The 21,796-nt window shown below is 36.2% G+C and overlaps 2 protein-coding genes across 32 annotated transcripts in view; one reads left to right on the top strand and one right to left on the bottom strand.

The window, feature by feature from the left end:
* Cast (calpastatin) overlaps positions 1 to 16,607 on the top strand; it is a 133,694-nt gene extending 117,087 nt beyond the window's left edge. For 20 of the 30 annotated variants that reach the window (XM_087180930.1, XM_087180936.1, XM_087180923.1 and 17 more), the window contains 10 exons: positions 65 to 115; positions 641 to 712; positions 4,654 to 4,752; positions 7,374 to 7,478; positions 8,894 to 8,986; positions 10,203 to 10,247; positions 10,871 to 10,963; positions 13,417 to 13,488; positions 15,210 to 15,299; positions 16,020 to 16,607. In XM_087180930.1, the coding sequence (XP_087037056.1) occupies positions 65 to 115; positions 641 to 712; positions 4,654 to 4,752; positions 7,374 to 7,478; positions 8,894 to 8,986; positions 10,203 to 10,247; positions 10,871 to 10,963; positions 13,417 to 13,488; positions 15,210 to 15,284 (705 nt within the window). In that variant the 3' untranslated portion in view covers positions 15,285 to 15,299; positions 16,020 to 16,607. The remainder of the gene's footprint in view (positions 1 to 64; positions 116 to 640; positions 713 to 4,653; positions 4,753 to 7,373; positions 7,479 to 8,893; positions 8,987 to 10,202; positions 10,248 to 10,870; positions 10,964 to 13,416; positions 13,489 to 15,209; positions 15,300 to 16,019) is intronic. The other 10 variants (XM_087180939.1, XM_087180932.1, XM_087180934.1 and 7 more) reach the window with 3 other exon arrangements.
* A 1,317-nt stretch (positions 16,608 to 17,924) lies between these two features.
* The window catches only part of Erap1 (endoplasmic reticulum aminopeptidase 1), a 35,357-nt gene continuing 31,485 nt past the window's right edge, over positions 17,925 to 21,796 (bottom strand). For both annotated transcript variants that reach the window (XM_021255793.2, XM_004841716.3), the window contains 2 exons: positions 21,452 to 21,533; positions 17,925 to 19,343 (listed from right to left, as the gene is read on the bottom strand). In XM_021255793.2, coding sequence (XP_021111452.2) covers positions 19,188 to 19,343; positions 21,452 to 21,533 — 238 coding nt within the window. In that variant the 3' untranslated portion in view covers positions 17,925 to 19,187. The remainder of the gene's footprint in view (positions 19,344 to 21,451; positions 21,534 to 21,796) is intronic.

Raw genomic sequence — 21,796 nt, 5'->3', positions numbered from 1 at the left:
GGTACAGGTTTCATAGTTGGGATAAAGTATAAAATGATTCAATGATGTTTTCCCCCCTGAATAGGATAAAGATGGAAAACCACTCCTGCCAAAAGAGGCCAAGAAACCACTTCCAGTAAGCAAACCAGTTTTCTATGAGTATATCCCTCTCTTTGGCACTGATTGATAACTGATAATTTGGGAAAGAATGGAATGGTATTCAGTCATAAAAGGAATGGAGTACTGAAGTGTAATACACTATGGATGAATCTTGAAACCATTATGCTAGAAGAAAGAAGCCAGTCTCAAAACACCACACATCATATGATTTCTCTTACACGGAAATGTCTAGAAAGACACAGGGAGACAAAAAGTAGATTAATGCTTGCTTGGGGATCGGGGAATAGAGTTGATAGCTAAAGTGCACAGTTGTCTTTGGAAGTAATAAATATTTTCAAATATTGACCTTGATGATAGTTTAATATATATTTGAATAACATTGAATAACATTGAATAAAACTATTGAGTTGTACATTTAAAAAATTTGGGAAGGGGGGGTAGCTTTTCTTTTACTGACCTGATTGGCATGTAGTACTGACAACATTTGCAAGAGCAGGCAGATGTTGGTCGTTTTTGTTGAAACTTTTTCTGGTTTTTGCAGCCCTTGAGCGATGACTTCCTTCTTGATGCGCTGTCTCAGGATTTCTCCAGTCCTGCAGATACCTCCTCTCTTGTAAGTCCCCAACTCCTAGTCTACTTTTGGTAGAAATAAATGGAAACTTGTAGCCTACAGTCTGACTTGGGAGCTAAACAAACAGTTATAAAAGTAATGGTCCTCAACTCGCTGTGACCAATAAAAATGTGTTCCATCTTGAAATATTGCTCTGTAACAGTGGACAGTGTTTCCACAGTCTCATAACTGGACCGGTGAACATGTACTAATATCACCAGGTCCTCTTAGGAAAAAGAATGTAAGGTTTGACTTATCCACAGTCATTTTGCAGACCACTTCTAATATTTATCATTTTCCAAATTTCTTCCTAGGGAAACTTAGCTCCATACATAATAGTCCTTCTAAGGGCATTCTTTTGCTGGAAAATGTGGACATTGTTGAGTAATAAATACCAAGCGGGCTTCTTTATTGTAGGATGTTTATGTCTTGCAATAGGCACACATACAAGTCTGTTAAGAGTTCTCAAATTTACAAAACTCTAAGGTCCGGGTTATCTATTAACAGCAAACCCAGTTTCTAAGCCACTGAATATACTGTGGACAGTCAATTGGAAGATACTTTAACAGAGTCCTAAGTGGACAATGGCATAGAAAATTTATCAGTTGGAAAATAGAATAAGAAATGATGATTTCATGGAGTTGCCTGAATATTTGCTCTTGCTGAAGCAGTAAGCCTTCAGAAAGGGGGTACTACTCAGTGTATGGTCCTCACTGAACCCCTCAAAGCATCATGCCATGCAGTCACCAGCCCGGGACCTTCCTCCTGAGCTCCTCTGTATAAGCAGAGCACATTTCAGAGAGGCACCCAGGCCTGGCTTAAAAACTGTAAGATGTAGAGAAACAAACAGCATGAGTAGTATCCCAGGAATACGGAATCATCTCATTACAACAGTGGAGACTATGCAAGCCAATAGTGGGGAGCAAGCCCTTAGTTTTCTTTCTCTTTATGACTGCTATTATTATTTTTTTTATTAGGAATTTTTTCCATTAAGTTTATTGGTACATTTTAGGTATGAAATACGGTTACATTCATCATTGGGATCCTGTACCTTTACATGATGTATCTTGGTTCTTCTTTTGTCCCCTTCCCCTGCCCTCCTTTCACCCCCTCCACCCTTCCCTATTTGTAAAGACTTTGTTTCCATTTTTTTCCTCTTCTCATATTTTTTCCTTTCCCTTTTTTCCCTTTCCCTACCCCTCCCAATTCCCCTGCTCCTTTAGACCTTTTCTTCCTGTTACACAATATCTGTTATACATTTTTTAAATTACAATATTAAGATCTAGGAGACATTACCACAGATTTTACAGAATTTAAAAGGATATAGAAAGCATATTACAAAAATCTGTTTTGAAATAAATTTGACAACTTCTAAGAAGTATCTTGGAAGATAAATTAATAAAACTGACTCTGGAAGAAATATAAAATTTGAATAGCACCTATTAAAGAAAGTATATTCCTAGCTTGAAAACCCACCTATATGACAACAACAGGCTGATATACATTTTAACTGATAAATTATATCAAACATTTAAAGCAGAAGAAAGAAGGAACACTTCTCCCCTGATTTTAGGAAATCAATATCGTGCTAATCCTAAAACTGGATAAAGATAATAGAAGAAAAAGTATCAACATAGATAAAAATTTGTTTAACAAAACAAACTATTAGAAGTCAGATCTACTGCCATTATTATTATTACCATAGTTATGGCTCTTTTAGGAACCCGAACTGGAACTCTGAATGTATATGGCATCCCCACATTCACCTTGAGAAGGTGTTTAAGCAGAGAAATGACTTGAGATTAAAAAAAAAAAACCTTAAAAAGAGCTACTCTTAAAAAAATTAACAATCTAGCAAAGAAAATTAATAGTGCCAACAGTATAGCTAATAAAATAAACATAACCAAAAATCACATGTACAAACTAGAAAATTATTTGGGAAGCAGTCCCAAGAACTTTGAGGGGTAATGGTATATATTATGTTTTTTGATCATAATAAAATGGAACAGAAATTCTATTTAAAGATAAAAATTTAAAAATATTCCTCTAATAATATTGAAATCAAGAAGTAAATTCAAAATAGACTATTTTTATTTATTTATTTTTTCAGTACCAGGGATCAAACTCAGGACCTTGTGCTTGCTAGGCAGGCATGGTGCCACTGAGCTAAATCCCTGGGCCCAGAATAGACTATTTTTAAAAATTCAAGATTTTGCAAATTAAAATCTTTGAGAAGTAGCCAAAGCAGTAGTTGTGAGATGTTTTTATTATCGTAATAGATCATGATAATGCTTTTATCTGTGATGGAAAGAAAAACGTGATATACCAAATGTTTATTAAATTTGGAATTTGTTTCTAAAAGATATAGTAACCACCCGGAAGAAGACTAGGAAGCCTAGAGCATCTGAAGTATAGCACTAAGCATGACAGGAAATGAGAACAGCTGCATGCATGGGTTGTTGCTTTTGAAAAAACTAATACTTTCTAAGATGCTGGCAAATGTAAAGAAGAAAAATCTTACAAGTAAAATTTTGGGCTGGGGATTTAGCTCAGCGGTTCTGCTTCCTGCCTCACAAGTGCAGGGTCCTGAGTTCAGTCCCCAGTACCAGAATAAAAAAAAAAACGAACAAGTAAAATTTTAAAATAAGAGGAATTGGGCTGGGGATTTAGCTCAGTGGTTTCGCCTCCTGCTGCACAAGCGCAGACCCAAGTTCGATCCCCGATACCAAAGAAATAAAATAAAATAAGAGGAATGTAAATGTAACAGTTATTGTAAGAGATCAATTCAGTTTTTGATAGGTCAAACCCAGTCATCAGTTGGTTTTTATGAATGTCTAACATTTTATAAAGCACTAGCAGATATAATAGAGAAAAAACTTTAAAACAAAGTAAAATTTAATGCAAAAATTGAATATATGACAACTAGTACAAGAGTTAAAATATTAGGAAACATTATGTACAACAATTTTCTATGACATTTTAAACAATAAAAAGCAAAGTAGAACAATTCATAAACCCTAAACAAAGGAAAACTGAAGAGGAGATTAGAACTATTCTTTTTTTCTTTTGCTGTATTGGGGATCAAACTCTGGACCTTGTGCTTGCAAGGCAGGTGCAGTGCCACTGAGCTAAATCCCCAGCCCCATTATAATTATTGTTAAAATTTCCTTCCATCATATGTTTAAAGATAATTCTTTTAAATATTTAACACTCAGTTTTCACGTGACATAAGAATGTCACAAAAAGGTGGTATTCTGTAGCTGCTTCTGCAAGTTACTACAGTCCATGTCCTAAAACCTCATTGAATGCTAGTTAAAATCACTTTAATTTGTAGATGTAAAAAATTGCTATAATATCTCCACGTGATAAAAATCTTAATTTTTTGCAAGCAAGGCCTTGGGAAAATATATATGCTCAGTCTTTTTTTCAGCAATATAAACTCCTAGCCATTTCTGAGAAGTTTAGTGGAATATTGAATAGTTAATACTATAAAAAGACTCATTTCTAGAACTTAGAGCAATTAATTATGAAAAAGCTAAAAAATGTTGAATATCTTAAATATGCAACAGGAAATATGTAAACAAAGCACAGAACTCTAATCATTAGATTATTGAAAATCTCATTTACCAGAATGAATATGAAATAGAAATCATTTAAAATAGTATTATGGTAAAGGAAGTAGAAAAATTGCTTTTAAGATTATATGCTACTATGGGGCCAGGGATTTAGCTCAGTGGTTCCACCACCTGCCTTGCAAGCGCGAGGTCCTGAGTTTGATCCCTGGTACCAAAGAAAAAAAAAAAAGATTATATGCTACTATGCCTGCATTTGAATCAAGAGAATGAACCGTCATAAAAGTTTCTTAAGAGTTGTATTTAAAGTGGTGGCGTTGTGGGCATAATGTTCTATACAACATATTACTGATAATTTTTTTTTAATGAAAGAAGTTTGACGATGCTAAACTTTCTGCTGTCATCTCTGAAGTGGTTTCCCAAGCCCCAGCTTCAGCCATGCACTCAGCAGGCCCACCCCCAGACACTGTGGTAAGTGGCATATCTTATTTGGGAGATAAATATTTGTTCTAGCAACTTCAACAAGAAAGAAAATAGGACAGCTGCTCATAGAAAATAAAATAGACAAAATTATTAGAAAGATCAGGTACCTTCCATTTCAGAAGAGCTTCAATTTATCATTTAGGGAGATGGTAGAGAATATCTATAAAATGATTAAATGGAAATATATACATATACATATATATAATATTACAGCCAAGAAACTTAATATGACTGTTGCTTTATCAGAACTGCAAATGTGGAATAAATATCATGTATATATTATGAACTAGATTTTAAATTTTTCTTACTTTTCTTGGTAATTGATTTTTTTCTTTATGATTTTTTACATGCCGTAATTTTCTATCCACAGTTTAACATCATTTATTTTAATTGTTTAGTGTTTAACCATCTCCAAAAAAATGTACAAACATTTCATGAAATGACATTGTTTTCTTCTCATTCATACTAGTAACAATTTGTCATTTTCATGCTAGCTGTAGAAAAACCTGAGCATCAATATTGTTTTAATTATTTACATGCTCTAAGGAAAGGCTGTGGGACCAGAGCTTTTCCAGACTTTCTTGATTAATCATCTGTGCAGTGCCAAATTATACATTATCCACAGCACATCAAAGATAAAGGGTTTCCCTACACCAGGTCACCATTCTCTCCAATTGAGAACAGTGCCTTGTTTGCTAGATGGAGATGAATGAACTTGCTGTCCTGCAGTCAGCTGTGCTTCCTTTCTTTTTGATGTAGCATCAAAGCTTACTTAGTGCTATAGTTTGAGATTTGGATGCATTTTTTCATCCTGCTGGTTCAGCTCAGGATCATCTGAAAATATCCAGAGGCACAGCTGACAAAGTCCAGACTGGGCCCCAGGTATTTCTCCATTAGCAGCTGTGAGCCTAGACTCTAATGAAGAGCTTAAACCAGCAAAACACCATGTATGTATGTATGAGTGTGCGTACCCATGCATGTGCATGTATGTATGTGTGTGAACATATCCACAATGACAAAAGACCCCATGCCACAGGAAGAAAGAATCAGTAATAACCCAGGCAGGCTGCCTTCCACATAGTCATCCTTATATGTACACAGGCCAGAGGTTTTTTGCCGTAATTGAGGCTATTAGTAAATATTAACAATCAAAGGGCTTTCACCTTTAGAATGACTCGTCTCAAATCACTTTCCCAACAGTGTCTAATTTTAGTTAGTTTTATTTGATGATGTCACTAAAATTAGGTAAAAAGCTTTATTTAAATAAATATACTCGAGTACCAAAGAGTCAACTGAACCATCATAATTCCTGTGAGTTTTCTTTTCTGGGGGTATCAGACCATCACCAGCAGTGACACAGAAAGTATCCTGAGATGTGTTTAAAGAGCTGTATAGTAAAATTTCCCAACAGGAAAACCTTATTCAGAAGAACACGGGAAGATGTTGGATGCGATCAAGCATGACAGGGAAGAACTCAGTTCAGAGACCTGGATTCCCTTCCACTTTTTAGCAACATGACTTCAGATTTGTTTCCTCCAAAAAATCCTTCCAGGTTATCCAGAAAATTGTCATGGGCACCAAATAAAACTGGATAAAACTTGAAATCACTGGAAAGTACTCTACAGTGTTGGATAGAACCCACTAGGGTGTCTTGTATAATGTGGACATTAAACACCTTTTGTGCAAATATGGAAGTCAACATTTTGTATACATTGTTTTTGAAAAACATCTTGAAAAATATTCTTGAGATTTCACTATAATATTAATAATAATGTATAATTTACTGGTTGTCAACATCGAGTGCTCTCATGGACTTATAAGTAGTATTATTCACATTTCGCAGCTCAAGAAGTTTAGGCTCAGAGAGATTAAATACTCCACCTAAAATATATAAAAGCAAATGTTCAGAGAAATAAATTATTTTAGATTGCCTACCAGTTCAGAAATTCTCTTCAGTCTTTTGAAGCCCCTTATCCCTAATTTGGCAGAGAAGCACTCTATACTCTAGTGACACCAGATTGTCTTTGGGGTTTTGTATTCGTGAAAGTATTGGGCGCTAGCTTCTATGGCTTCCCACAGCCTGTACTTGATCCTACTGTACTTAATGAAATGTACCATTCTGGATCTGCTCTTAGCACATATTCATAAAGCCAAAGAAATGCTCATCCTTTTTAAAAAAGTCTGCTTGTTAAACATCTGACAACATCATAGGATTATCACATCCAGTTTTTTGTCATGTTTAATTTCAAAATGAAAAAGATTGGTTCATTTGGATTGAGACCCTCTAGGTGATCTTCACTAGGTCTCTTGCTGGAATGTGGTCCCGACCGTCACTGAGACTTTCACAGAGTGGAGGGGGTTAGTCACCAGGAGCTGGGCAGGTGGGTGGATGGCCTTTGTCCTCCAACCCTATCATTAGGTTGAAGATGGTGCTGCTCTGTCTCCCTTTCACTCTCAGCACTTCTCTGACTCTGGTTACATCCTTGTCACGTTCCCAGATGTCTTGCTCTTCCAGTAAACCAGTCCTTAAAAGATGGGGCTACTGGGCTGATTTGCTTCTGATCCAATTTGGCCAACCAGTGACTAATCCAGAATCGCTTACTTTGTAGAAGAGTGACAAAGAACTGGATGATGCTTTGGATAAACTTTCTGACAGTCTCGGGCAAAGGCAGCCTGACCCAGATGAGAACAAACCAATGGAGGATAAAGTAAAGGTAAAAGAAAATCACTAATCAGTGAAATTTTAACATTTTTACAGCATAAAATACCCTCCCTTTAACAGAAAAGGAAAAAAGACACTTTTGACATTATCCGAAAATATTGAACAGTGGGGTGACTTAAGTCTCATTTTTTTCCCTGTTCTATGATTTATGTGGATTTCTTTATTTCTCACTGAAGATTTTGTTTATGGCACAGATTCCATTATACACAAATGTTCTGTTTAAGAGAAGGGACTTTGTAATGATGGAAAAGCAGAGCTATGCTTTCTTAACTTTATTATCTTTTTACATTAACTTTCCCTGGTCTTGTCTGAGAGTAAGGACATCACATATGTGATACACATGTATATGCATCTTTTAAGTGGACACATCCTGTACTTGTAGTGGCAGAGGTCACATATTTGGAGGGTTCCCCAGCAGCCTTCTCTCCAGGCCTTACTAAATGAGCTCAAGCTCTGAATGAGAGATCGTTGGGCTAGCAGTGTGTCTGGAAGAACATGGTTAACTCCACATATTTTATACAGTAGATACTCATTTTATATATGCTAAACATTACGCAGTACTTAGCAATCCATTTCAGCTGTCTGGATCATGGTTTGGAACCAAGAAGGAATTAACTGTCTGGCCAGCCTAATCAATGTCCCAAAGACAAAGCCTTTCAAAGTTCCCTAGAGCTTGATCCTATTGTGATCATAAGAATATTGATATGAAATTGACCTGTATTTGGAAAGTAAAATTATAACAATGCAGAAAAATAAATCTGTACTCCACTGGGCAGGGGGGTAGAAAGAGGACCATAGAATCTGGGCCGGAGACCAGCCAAGCCTCATGGTGGGGATGCTGGGATGGCCCTAGCTTCTCACCAGCAGCCCAGGCCTGGGAATGTAGCTCAGTGGCGCAGTGCCTGCCCAGCAAGTGTGTGGTCCTGAGTTCAATTCCCGGTACAAAAAAACCCTGCAGCCCACACACATCCATTCAGATTTGCTGCTATCCTAGTCCTTCAATGTTGCTTAAAAATATTCCAAGTAGTAAATATTACCTCCCTATATGCCAAGGTACAGTGACCTAATTTTTTATTTGCAAAGTAAAACTCAAACAGAAAAAAAAATACCATTTTTTACCTTTGGTCTTAACAAAAAGGTGCTAACATAGTTTCTGAGGACAATTATTTAACCCTCCATTTCAATTTAAAATACAGATGGAGAAATTATAGATATGGGTTGACACAGAAACGTGGTTTCATGTTTGTTCACCAACTGTCTGTTGTCATCCGTTTTGTTGTTCTGTTGCTTAAAAAATGAAAACAGACCATATGTTTTGCCTCAGAAAAGTACAATAAATGCTGAGTGATGAAGGGTTTCTGTGTGAAGAAGGAAATGAATGGTGATTATATCTGGTGATGTTTCTAGGAAAAAGCTAAGGCTGAGCACAGAGACAAGCTGGGGGAAAGGGATGACACCATCCCGCCTGACTACAGACATCTCCTGGAAGGCGATGGGCAGGTAACCTGAGGCAAATGATTAGACCGGGTTTATGCTACAAAGCTTTTTAATTTACAACCCCTCTTGAAATGAATAGAAGATGCGCTTTTGTACGACAGCATAAAAATGTATTTTGACCGTCTGCTTCTAATGTGTCCCCAGCGGTGACGAGCAGACTCTCTAGATTTCCATTAATATTTATTTGAGCAAATATCATTTTATATTCATATGTTGGGCCCTGTGGTATAAACAGAGTTGAATGATGGCCAGTTATTCACTGATGCTTAATAATGATTCCTAGAAATGTAGAGAGAAGAATTATTGTTTCAAGAAAAGGCTATAAAAATAACCACAGCCAAAGGATTTTAAAGGAAGCAGTCTCTATTTAAGAAAAGCAGAGAAGGGGCTCGTGTTGGGACACTTAATAGGACAAATAACTATGGCGACTCCAAGACCACCTGGCTCTCTCTTCGCCTCTACCATTGAGGACAGGGAACACCATAGTCACAGTCACAAGTCCCTGACTTTCTGTCCTTAACATGGAAGCCCGGTATTCAGAGGTCAACCTGCCCCCCACTTCCTATTTCCCCTGTCCTACTTCTGAGTTAATAAATAACCCCGTTTAGGGCTGCTCATCAAATCAAAAGAAGTCCTAGTTACATCCTTCTCTTTCTGTACCGATGCATGTGGTGGGCACGGTCAGGTTCCGCACCTCCTGTTCCAGGCGTCAGTTCTCCTTAATTCCATAAAGTATTCGAGATAGTGATTCTGCATCCTGCTAAGAATCTCCCCTGCCTTGGTAGTACTACCTCACTCTGCTTAAAATCTTTGGGGAATGTATTCAATGCTCTTGCCTTTGAAGACGGGAAAATCCCTGGCTTGTATTTACAATCCTGTCTGAAAAATAATCTTTGGATCCTTTCAAAGTGTAGTGAGTTTAATAAGATGTGAAAACGCAGGTTCCTTTTGTAATCTTTTAAATAGAATTATAAATTATAACACCTGATGGCAGAAAGTTCCTAGTGTCTGTGTTACATTTTCCCTAAAGCTACTGAAGTATAGTTATTGGGTAAAGCTAAGCTGGTAGAAAAAAAGGTACAGACCCAGATTTATTAGTTATCACAAATCTCAACTCCTTATCCAAGTCATTTCACGATAGATTCTGTAAATGCTGACAGTATCCAAGTAAGTCTTTAAAAAGATCTAAGCTTAACCAGTAGTCTGCCTTGTTTTTTAGAACAAACCAGCGAAGCCACCTACCGAGAAATCAAAAGAATCAAAGGTAAATACCATAGTGTCATGTTTCCATTAGATCTTTGAAATTAATAGCTTTATTTTGCATTTTTAAATTTTGTAAAAGCTTATTCTTTATTACTACATGTTTGGTGACACATAATGATCGCATTCTTCATGGATAGTTAGTACATGTACATGACACATCTTAATTCTTTTTATGTACCCTTTCCCTCCCTGCCCACTGTTTTCTCTCATCTCTTGGTTCCTTTCCCATTTGCAAAAGATCCATCTCCCTGTTTCACATTATCTTTTATTTTTCTCTTTCAAAAAACTAACATTTATTGAACACCTACCCTGTGCTTGGTCCTATATACCAAGTTATGCATGTAAGCGTATGTGTGCTACTGGCCTGTTATTTATTACTTACAAAAGCCCTGTAAGGCATGGAATACTGTATTCCAGGTGAGAAAATTTGTGTTAAAGAGAAGAAAATAAAGTTGTCAAAACTTTCATGTTTTATTGGCCCCTTTATATTTCTGTAAGGAAAAGAATGTCAGCAAGATTTCTTTCTTAATTATACATCTTTTGTTTTTAAATGATGTGGGAAAATGGCCCCTGTAGCCTTTTCCTTGTGCTTCTTCATGATGGTTATTTCCATTAATATCTCAGAAGCCTGCAGATGATAAAGACCCCATCGATGTCCTCTCAGGAGATCTGGACAGCTGCCCCTCAACTGCAGAAACCTCACAGAATACAGCAAAGGTAAGTGCTTTTCATATAGACTCTCTTTGAAATATACAGATGGTGGGCGGGGGATTTAGCCCAGTGGTTTCGCCACCTGCTGTGCAAGCACAAGGACCCGAGTTCGATCCCTGGTACCAAAAAAAAAAAAGAGAACTATACAGATGGGCATTGCTGTGAGTGTGCACATATATGTAACTTTAAACTAGAATGGATTGAGAATGGATTATTTTTAAGAGCACTGGGAGATTATTTTAAGATTGGGTTGAGAATGGATTCTTTTAAGAGAATGGATTATTGTTAACGAGAATGGATTATTTTTAAGAGAACTTAAAAATAAAGAAAAAATACCTAGAATTCCACTACCCTACAAACAGCATTATTTGGTACATTTCCTTGGTCTTTTCCTGCAGGTATGTTTTACAAAGTTGTGCCTATAGTCCATTTATAACACATTGCCTGACATCGTTTTACCGATCTTTTCCATGTTGCTTTAGAATTTCCAAAGCTACCATTTTTCTTTGCCATATTGTGATGCTACAGTACTGTAATATGACAGTTAACACTGTCTGTGCTCATCTACAGTGACAGTGGTCTCACTCCCTAGGCTCGCTCCTGCCTATCTGCTTTCTGGAGCTTCCTTCTCTTTTCCTCTTGGCCCAACCAATTGACTTTTCCTCATCCCTCTGGACTCTTTTCAAGCATCTGCTTCTTTGGGAAGGACTCTCACCGTCCTCCCTCCCCAGGCCAAGCTTAGCAGCCTCTCTCTCACCTTCCCTGTGTGCTGGCTCCCTGTCATCACATACCCATGCACCACTGAGCCATGCTGTTCTATGGTAGTGATGAGTCTTTGACTTCTTGCTCAGCATTATCAAAATGCCTGGTATTTAATAGGTGCTAAAACATGTAATTAAAAATGAGTGAAAAGCCAATGTGTAATTCAACAGCTGTGGGGATTTTACTTATTAACCACACCCTTGTAAATCGAATAGAAGTGAAATGAGTATCCTGATTGTTGTTTTCAGAAGAATAAATTCTGCAGATGTCAGTTGGCTATCATTTGAGCTGTTGTTAAGCACAGCTCCCAACTGCTGAGTTGCCGGCCCTTCCTTAGTGGGTGATTTAATTTCTAGATCACTTCAGCCTCCTATTTCACATTCTTGGAAACTCCTTAATCATACCATTATTTAGTAAATGGGCTTCATTTTTATACATAACCTATTGCAACTTTTTGCAGTTGTGTTCGTTATTACATTTCTCTACCGTAACACTGAAAATAGTGTCTTGGTTTTGGTTTATTGGCACATAAAAGGCAGTCTGATAGAAAGAGACAAGCTCTGGGGATGTTTTTGTTGTTTTTTTTTTAAACAGTTGATTGTGTGGATGCGTATCTTTGTGTATTTGAGGTTTACAACATAGTATTATGGAATACATATACACAATAAAATGATTGCTATATTGAAGCAGTTAACATCTGTCACTTCGAATACTTTTTTTGCCACAAGAGAAGCTAAAATCTACTTATTGAGTAAAAGTCTCTAATACTATATAATTTTTAAGTTTAGTCTTTATAGTGTGCACGAGTCTAGGCTTGCTCATTCTACTTTGCTGTTGTTTCCTTTGGCTTTACATCTCTGCAATCCTTTCTCGCTCTGCCTCAGCTATGGTAACCACGGTTGTATTATCCATCTGTGTGTTTGAGTACTTGTTATTTTTTTCTAAGTGAGATCATGCAGTATTTTTCTGTCCGTGTCTGACATATTTCACTTAGCGCCATCACCTCTAGATGCATTCATGTTGTGGCAAACAGCAGGATCTCCTTTTAAAAGGCCGAATAGGAGTTATATCTAGATATAGATATAGATATAGATATTGATAGATATAAAAGTATATATATATCTCCTAAAAATTCATTCATCTAAGTATATTTAGTTCATTTCGATATTTTTGCTGTTGTAAATAATACCGCAATGAACATGAGACTGCAGATATCTTTTTGAGATGATGATTTCATCTCTTTTAGGTATACAACCAGAACAGGAATTTCTAGGTTGTATGATCATTTTGTTTTTAATTTCTTTAGGAACCACCATTTCCACCAGTAGTGTATTGGGGTTTTCTTTTCTCCACACCTTCACCAACAGTTTTTAATCTCTTGTCTTTTTGATAACAGATAACTTCCATTTTGGTGAACAGAATAGGGTCTTGGTGAATCATCTAACACAGCAATTTAGCAGAGTACCAATGTGACCCACAATTTCCTACTTAGTTTTAGCCTTTTTATCTCATGTCTTAAGCATTTCTGTGTAAGTTCACTATTGATTAAAAAAGTTACTGAAATGTTATTATTTAATTAAAGTGGAGATCTATAGGCCACGACAAAGAATAGTCTAGTTTAATTTGGCTGCAGCCAGTGGTTATTTGCTTGATGGATTGATAATAACAATAACTTTACCACATTTCCTTTGCTTTAGGACAAAAACGAGAAGAGTGCTTCCAGTTCCAAAGCACCAAAGAATGAAAGTAAAGCAAAGGAATCGGCAAAAGTAAATGTGGGCAATAAATGCACTACAACTTAGTTCAGGAGTTACATGAAAATGGGATTTATCCTGTTAGTGATGTAGTGTCTTATTTTAAGCTATTTAGAAGAAGTGACATTTAAGCATTAAGTATCCCCTGGCATACTTCACTAATGAAATGAATTTTTAAAAGCTATATATCTATATATCTTTACATGAGTGTGGGTGTGTATATATGTGTGTTTGTATATTTTACACATATATATTTTTATCTATATTTTGAAATCTAAATTCTTAGTACAATTCAAGTTGCCTGCATTTCCTTTTCTTATTACAGTACCACCAGAGTGTGTGATTTATATAAATTTTAGACCATGGAAGGTAGTAAATAAAATCAGGAAAGATGTTAGTTTCTGTGGTCGACCTGAGAAGGGGATTCGTACATAATAGAACTACTAGTTCATGTATTACTCAGTTTTCCATCATTATAATGAATACCCAAGGCAAGGCAGAGAAAAGGTTATTTTGGCTCATGATTTTGGAGGGCCCAGTCCATGACTGGCCCCATTGCTTTGGTCTTCTGGTGAGGCAGCACATCCTGGTGGTTTGCATATGGCAGAACAGATTGCTCACATCATATGCTAGGATACAAAGAGGAAGAGATGGGGTACCACTGTCTTCTTTGAGGCACAGCCCCAAAGGCCTTTTACAGATGGATCTTTGGGGAGCATTTAAAATCCAACCTATGACAGTAAATAATTTTTCATGTTGCTCTAGAAAGTAGAATGAAAGCTAATGAGTAGAAGTTATAGGATCCAATTTAAGTCTTAGATTTAGGCGTTAATGGAGCATATTTGGGAGCTTCCTGTTATTAAAATTACTGAAGCTGGGGTTAGGAAAGAACAGTAGATTAGACAATTTCTGTGTCCTTTGCAATTTCAAGAACATGCCACTGGGGGCCGGGGATTTAGCTCAGTGGTTCCGCCACCTGCATCACAAGCGCAAGAACCCAAGTTCAATCCCCAGTACAAAAAAAAAAAAAAAAGAACATGCCTCTCCATGGTTGTAACTGTGGTCCTCTATTATAAGAAATTAAAGGTACAGCTTTAAACTATAGTCAAATTGCATCGAAACTCTTACAGGATAATGAAATCTTATAATGGATTCCATTCAAAAATACAAGAAACATGATTGATAATTAAGTTGCTCATACCATTATATCTCAAGTATATTAAATACTTATTTGTTTATTGTTTAAATTTAGTTTTAACAAAGTAGTTTATCAACCTCTTAAGAAATAGAAAACATAATAACCATATATAATGTGTGCATTAACTGGGCAGCCATGTCTCCAAATACAAGAAAGGATGGATTATGGGAGAATGATGAAACACTCCTATCCAAGAATACCTGTGCATTTTTTTAAAAAGTTACATACATAGGCCTTTTTTAGGAAATAAATTTGGAATGAGAAATGTAGGATCCCTGATTATTTTTAAGATTATTTTTAAGATTATTTTTACCTTAGAAAAGTGAGGGGGAAGAATACACAGTGTTTTGGCCAGATGAAGAAGAGAAAGAAGGATTATCTTATTTTCCTCCATTGTCTGCTATCTTCTGTCCCTTTAATTCTGAGAAGCCTTAAGAGGAGGGTTTATTTTCTCATAAACTTTCTCTTGTGGATCACTTTTTTAAATACTTAATCCAGAAAAGAAAGACCTCGCTGACAGTTTTGCTTTCCCTTCTAGAAAACGGAGGAAGCTTCCAAGCCAAAAGGTGATGAAAAAAATACAAAAAAAGATGATGACAAAAAAACAAGTTAAAGTTTACATTATTTGGTAAGTCAGGCATTCTTTGTAAGTAAAGACCACTATGTGTTTTCCTAGCCTGTGTTGTGCAAAGAGAAATGAAGTCCACCTCTTTGAGTATTTTGTAACGTGCAAAATTAGCATGTTACAACTTTTAGTAAAATGTCCTCAGTTAATATTACCGTAAATACCAACACATGACAGGGTGGGAAGAAGTATTCTTTAGAGTCTGGTAGAAATGGCAGGAATTTTGGAATATAGGCAGAGGAAAAAATTGACTGCTGATATCTGTGTCAGTGTTGGAAAGTAAACTATTGTGTTTGATTTTAATTTATGGTGACTGAAGAAATCCAAAAGTTGAAGGAATCTCTGTGATCCATCTTGAGAGAGGGGTCCTTATCTAAATCTTCAGAAGAGGAGTCTTACTCTAAGCCCTAAAAGCATACACTACTTGCTACTGACCAAAGCCTAAAAGAAATCAAAACATAGGTTAAATCAGGTTCATCTCCCTCATCATAATCCATTTTCATTTCCTATTAAGAGGGAGACATATTGATTAGAACTCCAAGATTTTTCCCAAAATTTAAGGAAAATTTTCTATAAATAATATACCCATAGTTCCATACAGGAAATTCCATCTTGTTGTCTGCATACAGTGCTTCTGCTAAGTAGCATATTTTCTGTGTCTGTAGCTAGGAAAGTGACATATCAAATGATTCACTGGATTTTTTTTTCTCTAAAATTTTCAAGGTATCTGCATATAAAGCCTTCAGCTGGTGGATGGTGACTTTTGAAGAACAAAAGGCATTGGCAACAGAAAAATTTTTCTGAGCGGCTTCTCAACAGTGATATTTGTTAAGTCTTTTGACATCATAAACATTGGTTTGTTATTCTTTTCCAGAGGGAAGATGAATTTATCTGGTTCACCTGTGCTACTGTATTGAGTACTGATAAACTGAATTTTTAAAAATTGCCTTCAGTTGGGAAAGGAAGCTTTATATTTGTAAGAAATATATTTGATAAAGTTTATTAAAGCAATACCAAAAAAAGAGAAAAACATTGCAAACTTTTGCACATTCTACACACAGTGCCTATTAATCTCATTACTATTTTCAGTTTGCACTTCATTTTTTTTAGCGCTTAGTGCTCTAAACATTTGTCAGTGTTCTGATTTCCTATTACCCCCTTTCATCTTGAGCTTTTGAACTGTATTTGATGTTTCTTTGGGGTTTTGTTCATAAGTCAAATATAAGATGTTGTACATTGGGTGCATATTCCCTCTTGTGCTGCGAATAATAAATTAATAATAGATAACCTGGATGAACCAGGAAGCACCGATCTCTTTTTTAGTGTGAATTCTTTGCCGGGGGGAGCACTTCTGCATACTCAGACAAAACACACTGAAACTTGAAAACATAAGAAGAAGAAGAAGAAGAGCAAAATGATAGGCTAGATAATGTAGCAAGTTTCAAAAATAAGAAAATTTAATTCTTAGGATATGCATATGTCTTGAACTCTGTTGGTTTACCATGGTATTAAACTGTTTTCTGTTCTCTACATAAAACCTGAACAGCAGTCATTTGCTTAGAGCCATTTGCCACCTTAGTCTTTTCACTGTTTATCTGACTTTATGGAAGTTAAATTTAACAAATCAAAATGTATTTTGTAAAAGTCTGCCCCCCTCCCCTGCCTAGCAACTTAAGAACTAGCCTCTGATATCCACCAACTTTGAAGGGTTTTTCAGATCTTTCTGAATAAATAGTTTATGAGCATTGTACTGGTATCATTGATGGAATTTTGATAAATAATTAATTTCATCTTTATTTCCTGGCAGTGAATGCATGAAAAGATGTGAGGTGTAGGCTGGGGATTTAGCTCAGTGGTTTCGATGCCTGCTGCGCAAATACAAGGACCCAAGTTCAATCCCCGGTGCCAAAAAAAAAAAAAGATGTGAGGTGCATATGACAAAAAAGATAAAAATTTCTTGTTTCCGGAGAGCACAGCATTCCTTAGCATCAATTTAAAGCTTTTGTTAGGGTTTAACTAACTTCATTAAACTTAAGTAATATCACCAGTATGTGGGGTGCAAGCAAAAATAGTAACACTACTTATAACAGGTATCAACGTTGGTTGATATTCCCTAAAACCACTCTTTACAGATTGGGCACAAACCTATGAAACTTCACATTCCACCTGTTTTAAGTCTATCCCATCCAAGAAGCAGCTGTTACATTATTTTCAAGGCTCTAACAAGAAAAAAAAAAAAACCACTCTTCCTGAAGAATTTTACTTAATTGTACTTAATCTTCCTATTTGGGTAGGAGTTATTCCCTCCTTTTGGTTAAAAAAAAAAAAAAAAAAAGGACTGAAACCTTTGACATTGACAGATGTGTTTGCAAGGGTAAGGCTGCAGAATTACTAAGTTCCATCCACATACAAAAGTATTTTTAAATGACATACCAGAATCTAGAGATCTGAGAATGAGAATGCCTATAAAAGTAAATGTTTGAGGTATGCAGAATATGCCTTCCTTATTTTACTAAAAATATCTTTAAGATGGCATTTGCAAGTATTCATGATGACCCAAGTAAGCTACAAACATAGTCCTTTTATTCTTATCCGTAAAGTAAGGAGAAAATAATTGCCAATGTCTGCTTAGGAGTAAGAAGCAACTTTTTATTACTGAAAGGGTTGCTGCACATTGTTTCGGCAATATTGTGTCTGTGTAGAAAATGAGCTTTTCAGAAGTAATGAAGATAGATTCCTCAGGTGACCCAAACTGAAAGTCAGTATTTTTGTTTCATTAGTCAAGATATGAAATACAATTAAAGCAAAGTATTTTACATTAAAATCTTGACTGTGCATTTTTTTTAAGAAGTAACCTAGCCTGGGTAAGAAATCACAAGTGATTTGTTTTTATTTTCATTTCTCAGACCATCAACCATGCAATAGGTACAAAAATGGAATTGGGTAAAAGCCACTCTATTCCAAAGTATTAGAAACACATTTTGACATTTCTCATATTAGTCATATTCTTTTGTTTTGAAATTTGTATGTACATTCAGAAATTCCTATGTAAGATTCAATTCAGAACTGTAGAATACATTGTCTTCACTTGAGCTATTATAAGCAAATATTTTCAGTTTCATAATATATTATCATCTATTGGCGACACTGCAATTATGTACTGGCAATAAGTACCAATAGTGAGGTCTTAAGAAATTTTAAAAATCGGCCAGATGAGGAGCCAAGAGAGAAAGCATCCTCTCCCTAAAAATCTCTCCAGTACAACTTTAAATGAAAGGTGTTTCCTATCACCATAAATGCACTCTGCTTTTCGAGAAGGGACAGACTCCTGGGGCCCTCCATTGACCAATATCCAGAGGGGAAGGAAACCTGATGGCTTGGGCTCCACAGATCAGCATCTGGACCAGAAGCAAGGAAGACAGGGTGGACTGCAGATGTGGAGAAATCCAGAATAGCCGCTTCCCTTCTTAGCTATTGATCCAGGCCTTTAGGGTTCTTCACTATTTGTCCTTCTAAGGGCTCTGATGAAATAGCATATGAATGACAGACATACGGAGCTGAGAGATTTGGACACTGTGGCATTTAAATGTACAACATAAAATGAGAAGAATAAAGCACTTTACTCCTCTGTGGTAGAGCGCCCACCAGTTGGGTTTTCATTGCAGGGCAACACCTGTAAATGGAAGCAATGTTCTATCGATGAAAAACTGCTAGCCAGTCTTTTCACAGAAATGGTCAAATGATAGAGTTGACGAGAAGGGGAGTATCTCCAGCTGGAGCCAAAAAACCCAAAAAACAAAAAAACCAAAAAAAATCTCTAGTTTGAAAATATTCACGTTCAACAATATTCAGGTGATTACAGATCATGGAAACTTGGCAAGAAACAGTTGCTTACAGCAGTTCAGGCTTTCCATGTTGCAGCCACACTCTGATTTTATCAAAATTTTTATCCATCCAATGTATGTTTTCCTCGATGGTTTCAATAGTTTGTTGGACACAACGGAGCTGAGAGCCATTTTCTTTCAAAGAGTGGAAGAATCCTTTTACCTTGGGGAAAGAAAATGGATTTTTTAAAAATTAATTTTATTACACTAAGCAAATGTTTCTAACGCTAGTTAAAACTGGAGCCAAAATTCCAGAATTTGTCAAAATTCTCTGCAGAAAGTAGAGCCAGGTGTCTGGATATGATTATGTGCACATAACCTTAAGCTATACGAAATGAGTTCATGGCTCATGATGTCAGGTTTTGTACTTTTTCTCTGCAGCCCTTTTATTTAGTCACAGTGTCCAGGCTTTAAAAGGCTTCACTATTTATCATTTTATAATTAAGGTTTAATTGCGTGTGTCTATTTAATGTGTATGCTGTTCTATACACAGAGATGCAAACTTAATTTTTTAAAACATGATATCTAAAAATCAAGATGTGCACGGTATCTTTTTTGCCAAGCAAAACAATTTCAACCACATAAATGTGATCTTTTTCCATGGGCCTAGTCTTGTACGTTATTATAGAAACACTGTAGGGAATGGAGTTCTTAGCAAGTTATGGTGGTAAGACGCCAAACCTTGCCAAACTTTTTATCCTAATTCACAATCCATATATTGTTCTCTCAAGATAAAATCTACAAGAAGTTCTCCATGGTTTTAAAGAGATGAGACTTTTGGCTGCCTCCTCAAAAATGTCTTTGTTCTTATTTCTTCTCTGGGTATTCAAATCCCTTAAGCTCATGTGAGGGTCACGCTAACTTGGCCACAGCACTGAGGATCATGCTATTTTGTTTCACCTTACAGGGTTCTTAACCTTTTCACAAAAATTTTCACGGCATTAGTCCATCAACTTTTGATTTTGTAGTCAGGAAACAAGTGTGGGCCAAAATGTATTATTTATTCAGTACGGATTCCAGAGAGCTAATTCCTTAAAAATCCATGTCATAATGCCATATTACGAGTTTTAAATGATGCAGAGTTGTTTTATATTACATTCAATACAACTTCTCAAATTGCTGGCCGTATGGCCCCTGCTGGAGGACCCCAAATATACCTCGTCCTCCCTGTCCCACCTGGCACTCAGGCAGCCTACTGTTTCACCCTCCTGAACCTGAGATTAATTCCCCATCAATTAAAAATCACTTTGGACCCTCAGACCATCACTCATTCAGGCCACGTTGATAATTTCACTAATTGTCAAAATATTTCATTAATTCTTGAAGGGAACTCATCATGATAGCACCACTGAAAAAACAGACCTTCCACACAAGCTGTAGCAAGGGCAGCTCTTCACCCTTCTGACCCAAAACTCTCTTCTGTACTCATCTGCCTCAGAAACACAGCATCTCAGCTGTGTAACTGATTCAAACTGGCCTCTCTGAGGGCATTTTATGTGCAAAAAGCAGTTTAGGACTAGAGGAAAGTCTGCTTTTTTAGAGAACCTGTATATTTCATAGTCACTCTTCCTGCTAATGAGAATAACATATATTAATTTCTCATTTTGGCTTTGCTAGGAAGCTTTTTGATAAATTTAGGGCAGCACTGCAATAATTATCACCAAACTCCTTCTTATAGTTACCTCCTGTTCATTACAGTGTTTTAATTCTTCATGTTAATATTTTATAGATGGATTTTATAAGATGTATAAAATTCTGTCTCAAAGTAGATGGTATATATGATCAGTAAAAAAGAAAAATGCTGGGTGTGGTGGTGCACACCACCAGCACTTAGGAGACTGAGGCAGGAGGATCACTGTGAGTTCAAGGCCAGCCTGAACTACATAGCAAGACCCTGTCTCAAAAAAATAAAACAAAAAAGAAGAAGAAAAACCATGGACTTGGATAGTGAAGAACCTAGATTCCAGACCTCTGCTCTCACATTCAGTGGATGACCAACTTAAGTCACCTATACCTTCAAAGCTCACTTTTAACATCTTTAAGGACTAATTGTCACAAGTCATTTTTAATGGCATAACAAAAAACTCTTAACATGTCCAAGAAGAGGTAGTTTCCACTAGTTTATCTGCAATTGAATTTTGTTTTATGTCAGTACGATGGAATCCATAAATAAACTGACAAAATTCATTTCTAAGTCATCTTAATTTTAAGTGTTTTGTGTACTTCATACTTAAGTTTAAAAGAAAAAAATTGTTTTCTTTCTCTCCTTACCTCTGCAAGTCGTGTTTTGGTAGAGAATTGATTTGTTGTTCCCATTACCATGTGGGCTATGGAAGATGATCCAAGTTCAAACCTTGAAATGGAAATTGTCAAAATGTGTGGTGAAATATTTATGCATTCAACATATATTGTTAAGTGCCTTGCATCTGTAATAACATTTAACTAAAAACTGATTAAGCATGAAAAAGATAGAAAATATGATCTCTATCTTCCACTGGGTTAAGATCTAGTTGTAAAATATGTTACATGCCCAGCAGCCGAATAAGTATCCCCAAAAATGATAAATGTAGGAGTGCTACAAGAGTTAGGTAAAGGCAGATGCAAGAGTGGTTAGAG

The sequence above is a fragment of the Heterocephalus glaber genome, unplaced genomic scaffold (assembly GCF_053883595.1).
Source record: "Heterocephalus glaber isolate CG9 unplaced genomic scaffold, H.glaber_assembly_v1.0 deba00001465, whole genome shotgun sequence".
Taxonomy (NCBI): domain Eukaryota; kingdom Metazoa; phylum Chordata; class Mammalia; order Rodentia; family Bathyergidae; genus Heterocephalus; species Heterocephalus glaber.
This window is presented reverse-complemented; position numbering and strand designations above follow the sequence as displayed.